The 9,634-nt window shown below is 39.0% G+C and overlaps 1 protein-coding gene across 1 annotated transcript; it reads right to left on the reverse strand.

Moving 5' to 3' along the window:
- Positions 1-424: 424 nt before the first annotated feature.
- NPS (neuropeptide S) lies at positions 425-3,438 on the reverse strand. The gene is made up of 2 exons (XM_089780348.1): positions 3,363-3,438; positions 425-988 (listed from the first exon to the last, which is right to left on the reverse strand). The coding sequence occupies exons 1-2, from the start codon at positions 3,397-3,399 to the stop codon at positions 777-779; spliced, it is 249 nt and encodes an 82-aa protein (XP_089636474.1). The 5' UTR covers positions 3,400-3,438; the 3' UTR covers positions 425-776.
- Between the last annotated feature and the right edge of the window lie 6,196 nt (positions 3,439-9,634).

Genomic DNA, 9,634 nt, shown 5'->3' on the forward strand with positions numbered 1-9,634 from the left:
TAATAGCAGAAGCTAGATAAGCCTATTTGGAAGATATCATCAGATGTTTGTTGCCTACGTTAATTGATTAATTGAAGCAAAGGGAAGTGCACTGCTACAGTGACTTGAATGATTTCCCAGGACACTCCTCAAAATGAAATGACATCTCAAGAGATTACTTCCTGCTGAAGTCATTTTACATAACTATATCAAAAATAAATTAGAGATGAAACATTGGGCCTGATTCTTTTTTTCACTAATGGCCCTTTACACCTCTAGAGCAGTATAAAGATCCCTTAAATCACATTTTAAGAATCTCTTCATATTACCATAGTGGTGTAAAGTGGTCTTCATGTAAATGAGCAACAGGCCAATTAATGCTTTGCATTAATTATGAGGGTATCTTTTAGACCAAAGAACAGCATATAGGACATAATGCTGCCCTCCTAAAGATTAGTTGCATGTGTGCATTCAAAGCACAGTACTGTACTATTTTTGTGTTAATCAAGAGCAATCTGATTAAATCTGTAGTTTTATAACCCGGGAGAATTAACCAGCTGAAAACACATTTATTTCAATACAAAACTTTATGATATTGTAACTTTGAAAACAATGCCTTCACTGAACAATTTAATCTGCTTCACTTGGCTAGCGCTATTTGAAATAAACATCTGTTTACGTTATGAACATGCTGATACATTTGTCTGTTTTGGTTTTATCACAGCAATGCACTGCAAATTATTTTAAACAGTTAAATGTTAGATGCTAAAGTTGAGGATACTTTCTTGAGCAGTTATTTATGACTTTGCTCTTTGAAAGGAAGTTTTTTTAATTCCTGACCCAACTCCATTGCGAAAGGACCTTTTAATGAAAGACTTCTCCAGGAAAGGCTTTAGAAAAGTCAATTCTTCACTCCTGTCCAGCTTGGCTAAGCAGCTATTCAGCAGGATGAGACAGTAATCAGATTTCCTGGACAGCTGGCAATTCAAATAAAAAGGATTATTGCTCAGAAGATTAAAATAATATATATCACAGATCAGCAAAGCCAAAATTATGGATTTGCATATTTGCTGGGACTTTCCCACTGAGAAAAGCAAAGTTGAAAGATAAAAAAGTCATTTATGCTTAAAATGACAAGGATAACCATTATTTGCTTTGGATTAAAAGTATCCAAATCCAATGTATTTATCATCTTGTTGAAAATGCAAGTGGTGTTTTACCTGTATAAAAAAATCTGATATTTTTACAGTTATATTTATGATCTTGAAATGTGTTATTTTCAATGTGGATCTAATGATGTTGTCTGTTGTGGCAGGTGACAGTCACTTTCCTCTACAGCTCTGTACCCACTTATTATAAAATACAATTTTTATATTAATAATGTAACAGCAATTTCTCTATCATTGATGTGAAATTTCTTTACTTTAAAAGAATAATAGCACCAGAAATGGAAGATCTGTGATATACAGCAGCTTTTTGGGTTTCTTTTTCTCTATTACAGTTACAGTCATGGCTGTTTCTTCATACTGAAAAAATATTTTTGATTATTTGTGAGGTAGGGAGGAATTTAAGTAGATAAGTAGGTTTTTTTTCTCTCATACATACACACAGAGCTTTTACTATATCTTACATTATAACACTTTAAATGTATAATATACACACTAAAGGAGTCAAAATTAATCATAATTAGATATATTTTCTATCCTGTCATATAGTAATTATGTAAACCCTTTCATCCTACTACACTAGCAGTCAATTGGGGGTATATATTGTGCAATATGTATACCACATATGTCTATGTTTAAATATCTTCAAATGTTTCATTGAGAAGTCACTAAATATAAAGCAATAAGTTGCAAATCTAGCCCCACTAAAGTCAATAGCAAAACTTCTATGGAGTATTATTAGCAATCTGATACTAAAATACTTATAATACCATCTACTACTTAATAACTGCTCATTAACAGATCTCTTAATACCTTACCAAATGTTTGTATTATTATTATGATGCGCCTAAGGTCACCCAGCGAATCTGAGGCAAATTCCCAGTAACACATCCCATCTACTGCATCATATGATATCTCTGTTTATGGCTTTTTTACCAATGGAAATTCTCCATTATTATTTTAAAAATATTTAAGAGGTATAAAGCAAGCACACTTCACCTTGAGATTCTAGAGAGATAATTGCAACCGATACAAGGATTCGTGCTAATAGACAACATCATCATTCTGTTAATCTTATTGGAAAGTGAAAGGCATTAGGCCTATATTAAACAATAAAAAAGCATTTGCCATATTATACCATTGCCAATAATGAGAGCTGAAATGAAATATGGTTAGTCTGAAATAGAACTAATCTATATATTATCAAAGATGAAACATTATTAAACAGTTACATACATAAAACATACATATATATTAAATCAGAAGATTGGTTAATGAAGATTAATAGTAACTTCACATCAATATAAAAAGTATCAGCCACACCAGTAGATACTGTGTATGGTAGAAAGATTTCATTAATGAATAGCTGGTGATATAAAATACAAGCCTGAAAGGAAATGAAAAAGGAATTCCAATCAAGACTCCAAGAAATAATTTTCCTATTACAAAGAAATACAGCAAAGGACTCTAAATAAAACTACTTCCTTACATAGAAATTGAACGTTGTACTACTTAATTATCTTCCAAGCAAGATATAAACTTCAGAATATGTTTGCATAATCTTTCTACGTTACTTCATATAAAGTCTAATATTCTACTATGGTAATTTTCCCCATCCCAAACATCAGCTAGTGGTATACACTACTTTAAAATATCCTGTTTACTTCTACTATAAAGAGCTTAATTAAAATAAATAGATACTTAATATAGAAAAAATACTGTTCATTCTATAGCCTGATGATTTTTTCCCCATAGGTTGCTTTTTAGTAGTTATCCTTCTGTATACAAGTCTATTAAGAATGCCTAAAACAGAAGTTTACAAATAACAACTAACAACAACAGTGTGAAGTAAATAAGTCTTGTTATTTCTGTTGCACATATGGGAAGTTAATATAGGAAGATGAAATAGAGAAGAGGTCAGTGTCAGAGCTCAGTGCTTCCTATTCTTAGTCCCATGGCTGAACCACTGCATAAACTTCATCCCATGTTCAAAAGCATAAACGCTTCAACCCTAATATTCTTTTAGTAAGACTCCTGTCTACTTTGCTAGCAACTAAAATAAACATTCTTCATAACCAAAAACATTAGATAGTCATATTTAGTTGACACCTTTAATATAAAAACAAGTTTGATCAGATTAGTTTAAAAATAATCCAACTACATTGAACTAAAATATCTATTTAAAGTAGATGAATGTTCAAGGATTATAGCTTACCGTAGAAGGGACAGTAGGGTAACACCTCCACATGTGCATTGTTGAGATCCAAATAATTAAAATGAAGTTTAACCTGAACAGACTACAAGGAAAACTCAAATTAGTTTAATTTTAAGGTAAGCTTAATATACATTCATATACGCCAATACAAACTTTCCAAGTGCAATATCTTTACCTGATCATTTTTTTCTGTCAGCACTTATGTGCAATTATGCAGTTTTATTGCCAAATTTCTCACATTTCCTATCAGTTCTTCCTTAGATGACCATTTTATACCAAGAGTTCAGGAGTGGAAATGTCATTAAATTCTATTTCAACGTGAGTGACTGTTCCTTGGTTGGCCTTTTATTCTTTTTAAAGGAGAAAATGGCAAGAACACATACTCAGCTGCCATTATAAAACTACCAATTGACTTCATTAAAAGTGCTGGCATTAAAATGTCCTTCAAGTGAGTTTACATCCAGCCACTATTATAATGGCACAAATGGTAAAAGGTCTCAAGAGTCCACAAGCATTTATTTGAACAAGAGCTTCATCAATTACTATGGCAGTCTTCTGCATGTGTATGCACACCTAGTAGCATGCAAAAAGTAGTCAAAATGTATTTTCAGCTCCCAGTACCCCAAATCAGATTATAATTCACGGGATCAGGAACAATAAATATTTCCAAGGACTTTTCTTATCTAGGCAAAAATCTATTTAATGTCTGTCATTAACTTTATTTTTGTTGTATTTGGTACATCAAGCTGCCTTATTCAGCACTTATTACCAAACTAAGGGGATAGATAATATTGATAACACTGTTGAAATTAACTGACTTTCTTACAGCTACAAAAAGCTGCTGGGGGCCAATCTCTTTCTCAGGGTATGTCTACACTACAGAGTTTTGTTGGAAAAACAACAAAAGACTTCACTGGATCTATTGGGTCTCTAGTTTGGCCGTGTCCAGACTCAGGGGTTTTTTCGGGAAAAGTTTGAACAGATGTCACCTGAAATAAAAGTTCTCGGCCTTACAGTGAGTCATAGATGTGACAAAGGCTTCTTGGCCATCATTACTACATGGGAATCCAGGAGCAGACAAGAATCCATAATTTGCAAACACACTTGAAAGCTGAGCACAGCCTTTCAAATGAAGCAGCAGATAGAAACCTGTGGTGTAGCACAGGTTTCTCTCTACTTGCCAGTTATTCCTCTATTTTGTCCAAATTAAATTTCATTGAAATTGCCTTTGTCTGGGCACGTAGAAGTGTCGAGGAGAGTGAATAATTCAGTTGATAACTGTAATAATAGCTCTCAAAGAAATTTACAAAGCAGATGTGTCATTATTCCCATTTTACAGTTTGCGAAACAGAGGCATAAAGAAATAAAGGCACTTACCTAGTGTCCCTGGCTAGCCAGGGGAGTTAGTTGCCTAGGCACTTTTGAAAAGCCTAAGATCCCTATCTGCATTTGCAGATGCTTAAATGCTTTTAAAAATCTGGCCTATGGAGTTATTTTGTATCCCTGATTGGGTTTGCATAATTCCTAGAGTCAGGTTTCTGATGAAACTATTCATATTTGCACATTTAAAATGAGATTGCTTTGCACATTCCCAAAATTCACTTCAAATGCACCGATTTCACTGGACTGTTTGAGAGAGACAACGCAAAAGATGGGTAATAGCTAACAAAGTTGCATTCAATTTCTTTGAATGATACATGTAGGGATATCCCTCCTTAGTTATTCAGTTGGTTTTACTCATATGGGCACCAATGGCAATGTGGCTCAAAATGTAGTTCTCACACACAATTGAAAATGTGATTGGAGAGGGTGACTGAATGAGAGCCTGGGGAGAGGCATGGGGACAAAAAAACAGTTAAGAATTATGGTGAGATTGATTCAACCTACAATCCGTCAGAGCTGCAACATCATAAAGTTTACTGCAGTGGCCCTTTCAGACAAGGCCTGAAAACTTGCAATGACATTAAACATCCTGAGCATTTGTACTCTACGGAGTTTGCAAACAATACGGTCCCTATATGTGGGAAAGCGTCTGGGGAGGAGGGGGCAGAGGGGGTAGGGGAGGAGGGAGAGGGCATAGAGATGAGAATTCTGGATCCTGGACAGGCTGGAAAGATAGGACCCAGAGACGAACATATTTACAAATGAAGGAACTTTGTTACAGAGAAGTTGAGTGATTTTCAGTGTCCTGGACTGAAAATTTCCCCTCCCTTCCCTGTCATGAATTGTAGTACGCCTGATTACCCACTCAACTACTGCCCTCTATGGCAAGCCCTCCTGCAGTCTAGTGGTCTAAAGAGATGTTTGTAATTACTGGTCACAAAATGCCTAACATAACATCCTGCTGTGTAAACTACTTTGGGATCCTTCAGGACTAACATGGTGTAACCCAGTGCAGCTCTGGGAGGGGCTCCTCCCCTTCTGGGTCAATGGGTGGTCACTCTGACCCACTATATGGCTGCTTAATTTCTTTGGGGAATCTGCTGGGCTGGCCATTGGCCTTAATTCAGTCCGCAGTCACAGACAGCTGGCTCAGGCCCTGGTTCTGGGTGACGCAACAAACAACAGGCCCTGGTTCAGGACAGGCTGGCAATAACAGTTCTCAGGCCCAGGCCCTGGTTCAGGATGGGACAGCAATAAACAGATCTTAGTCCCAGGCTCTGGTTCAGAACAAGGCAGCAAACACAGTGACAAGTCCAACTGGAAACAAAAACAGTCGGATCCCCTTGCTCAGGCGGGGATCCAGCAAATGCAGGCTGTCGTTCTGGAACATCCAAGGGGGGAGACTGTCACCCTGAGAAGAGGTTGCAGGAGGGGATGCAGGCCTTCCCACTCCACTGTGACCTAGCCCAGGACCTTACAGCAGCAGAGCAGTCTGCTGCTGGGTTAGCAGGGATCCTCACTGCAACACGCTGACCCTGGATCAGGCCAGCTACTGGTGGCTATCCCTGGGCTACTTCCACTTCTCCCCCATAGCCCATACCTGGCTCCCGTGCAGGTCTGCTATGCTCTCCAGAGCTGGAACCTCTGGCCAGGTAAGCAGTTCCACCCAGCCATAGACTGGGCCAGTCCTCAGCTTCCCTCAGGTCCAGCGCCCCACATGGGAGTGTAGGGGAGGCCTCTGGTTCCTCTGGTGGCTGGAGGCTGACTGGCCTTTCAGGCTGGTCTTTATAGTCCTAGTTCTGCCTCCTGACTTCCAGTCAGGTGGTGCGCTGGGGCCAGCGCTGCCCACTGGGGCTCTGAGAGGGGCTCCTCCCCCTCTGTATCAGTGGGTGGCCTCTCTGACCCACAACATGGGGCGATGGGAATATTTAATGAAATTAACCTGATTTCAAAGCAGTAGCAATCCCCTCAGTTAAAAAGAGTGTTACATGAGCATTTGACTGCTTACATATTCAGAACTTACAGTATTATTCCTGGAGGAAATCCTTTCATTTTAATTGAACATCAAGTTCCAACAGGTACAGCATGCCCAACTCCACTAGATAACAAGATTTAGCTGGATATTTCTGTTACAGTCAAAAATCAGGTTAGTTTGGTTCTGCTTGAGTGAAATGTAGCATCCGTTTTCATCTTGTCCATACCGGTTAGCCCAATTTCAATGCACATTAACCTTCACAGCCTATTGTGTGGAGAAATAAGATGGAAGGATGGGATTGTGAGCTCACCTGTCTTCTGACTGCTTAACCACCTATGTCTATTTCTGCATATGAACACAGTGACATTTGTTATTGTTTTACTCTCTCACTGCCTTCTTTCTCACTCAGGAAGCTAAATTGCCAAATGGCTACTAAAGATCTTTTGTACAATGAAAGTGAGATGGGGCAAAGATTCTTGCAACATCATTATTCACAAATATTGCAGAACACAAAACTCAGCACCCTTTTGCTTGAAAAACTAACCAACCAACCAAAAAACAAACAAAAATTGTTTTTGGAAACCAGCAATATCTGGCCTCAAACGAGAACAGATTGAAGTTAGGAGTCTGAGTGCTAACATGTCTCATGCTCATGTTAATAAATGTTCACATTCAGGATATGTCTAGACTGCAAAGAAAAGTCAGAAAAAGATACGCAAATTTCAGTTTGCAATTTGTGAACCTTTTTCCGCTTTTTTTCCCCAGAAGAGGCTCTTTCAGAACATTCCTGAATACAGGGATGCTGAAAGAATGCATCCACTTTTTCAGAAACTGTTCCGAAAAAGAGGACACATTCCTTGGAAAAACTCTGCAGTGTTGAATTAGCCTCTGACAACATCAAATTGTTTTCCTTGCCTTTTCAAAGAGGTAGCCATGTTAGTCTGTTTCAGCAAAAACAAGGAATCTAGTGGTACTTTAAATTTATTAAGGTATTAGGACATAAGCGTCTATGAACTCACTTCCTCAGAGGCTGAAGAGGGGGAAAAAAAAGGATAGAGAGAAGGCAGTGGGACATCAGTGCTAATTAAATCAGAGTGGATGTGGCTCATCTTCAACAGTGAGGAGGAGAGTACCCGATTGAGAGAACCACTCAATGTGCCTATTTAAACCTTGGTTTAGGGTGTCAGATTTTAATTCCAGCTCAGCAGTTTCCTGTTGCAGTCTATTTTTGGCAGGGGTTTTGCCTGAGAATGGCAGCTTGCACATCCCAAAATGTGTATCCAGAGAGGTTGAAGTGCTCCCCACAGGTTTTTATATGTTGCCATTCTTAATGTCTGATTTGTGCCCATTTATTCTTTTACATAGAGATGTACATGGCAGAGGAGCATTGTTGGCCCGTGATGAGATATATCACATTAGTACATGGGTGGCAAGAATCCTAGGTAGGGGAAGGCACTGCCTTCCCAAACTGCCTCACCTGGTCCTGCCCATGCCCAACCTTGTGCCATGCCTCCTGACCAACTCTCCAGAGCCATGGTAGACTGGAGCCATGCTGCCTGCTGGATCTCTGAAGCACTGGGGCTGGGACCGTGCCACCCATGGTTTCCCCAGAGCTACAGGGCCAGCAGAGACTGTGGCTGCATTGCCTTCTGGCTCTCCAGAGCTCCAGGGCTGGGGGAAGCTGGGGAGCCATACTGCCCACTGGCTCCCCAGACCTTTGTGGCTGGAGCCACGCCACCTGCTGGCTCTCTGGAGCTCCGGGGGTAGAGGAGATTGGGAAGATGCTACCCTAGGGCAGGAGTCACATTGGGAGAATGGGAGGAGCAGGATGGGCAGGGACCAGCAGGCCACAGTGGGGTGGGGAGCATGTGCTCTGGTGGGTGGAACCAGGGGGGCTTGTCTCCCCAAGCCATGGGGTCACCCACTGCACATGCATTCGAAGACGTGCACACGAATGAGCATTTGATGATATAGCTGATGCAATTAGATCCTGTGATGGTGTCACTAGGGTACATGTGTGGACACAGCTGACAACAAGGCTTATTTCAGTTGTTACTTCTAATTTATGTCAGTGTCACTGAAACCAATACCTGGTCCAAGGAACTTGTACAGCTCTGATTCAGCACAGAAACTTTTGGATGCTGATCTAAATAGAATCCATATTCTTGAACTTTGCGATTTGTGCCTATGTTTGTATGTATTTTTCATGTTCTGAATATGTAGGGGCAGTTCATCACTTTGTGCACATTCAAATTTTTCCATTTATATTGTACGTCAGTAGCCAGTTTTAATTGTACAATAGTTCGTGTACACTCATGTTTATATCTGAGCAAACTTAGGATATTGCAACACAAGAACACAATTTCAACTCAATAATAATAGTTGGCAACATACTGTTTCTCTTATCCACTCCTTATATTATGTAAATGCTACAGTTAAAAAACCCACCTGTATTCCAGGTATGTAAAGGAAAATAAAAAGTACTCACATACACATACAAATACTCAGAACCACTGACTCATCAGTAACTCTAATCCTGCCCTTGAGAAAAGCAAGAGGATGTTATATCATTATTGATTTTGTCAATATATTCCAATGAATCTCAGCTACCTAATGGAAGGAGGCTGAGAATAAAATTTTTCAAGAGCATAAATGATTTTGAAATAGGTTAAGTATCTTTACTTCAATGGGAGGTACACTTTCAAAAATCTAAAGGCATAAACTTAATGTGACCTTAAATCCCTTTTAAAAATGGGAATTTGGCTCCTCTGTCACTTAGGCACTTTTGAAAATGTTACTTTTTATCCTGGGTCTGAAAATCTTAAGGTCACATAATTAAAGTCATGTTAAGGGGACATTGATACATGCTGGGAATTTTTGTTTTATTAATTATTTGTGTTTCAGTAGCATCTGGAA

The sequence above is a fragment of the Pelodiscus sinensis genome, chromosome 8 (assembly GCF_052426305.1).
Source record: "Pelodiscus sinensis isolate ZL-2025 chromosome 8, ASM5242630v1, whole genome shotgun sequence".
Lineage (NCBI taxonomy): Eukaryota > Metazoa > Chordata > Testudines > Trionychidae > Pelodiscus > Pelodiscus sinensis.

Coding starts and splice junctions, on each gene's coding strand:
- NPS (XM_089780348.1), bottom strand. CDS start 3,399: ATGCACATGTGGAGGTGTTACCCTACTGTCCCTTCTA. Junction 989..3,362: donor TTACCCTACTGTCCCTTCTA/CGGTAAGCTATA, acceptor ATTTTAATCTTC/TGAGCAATAATCCTTTTTAT.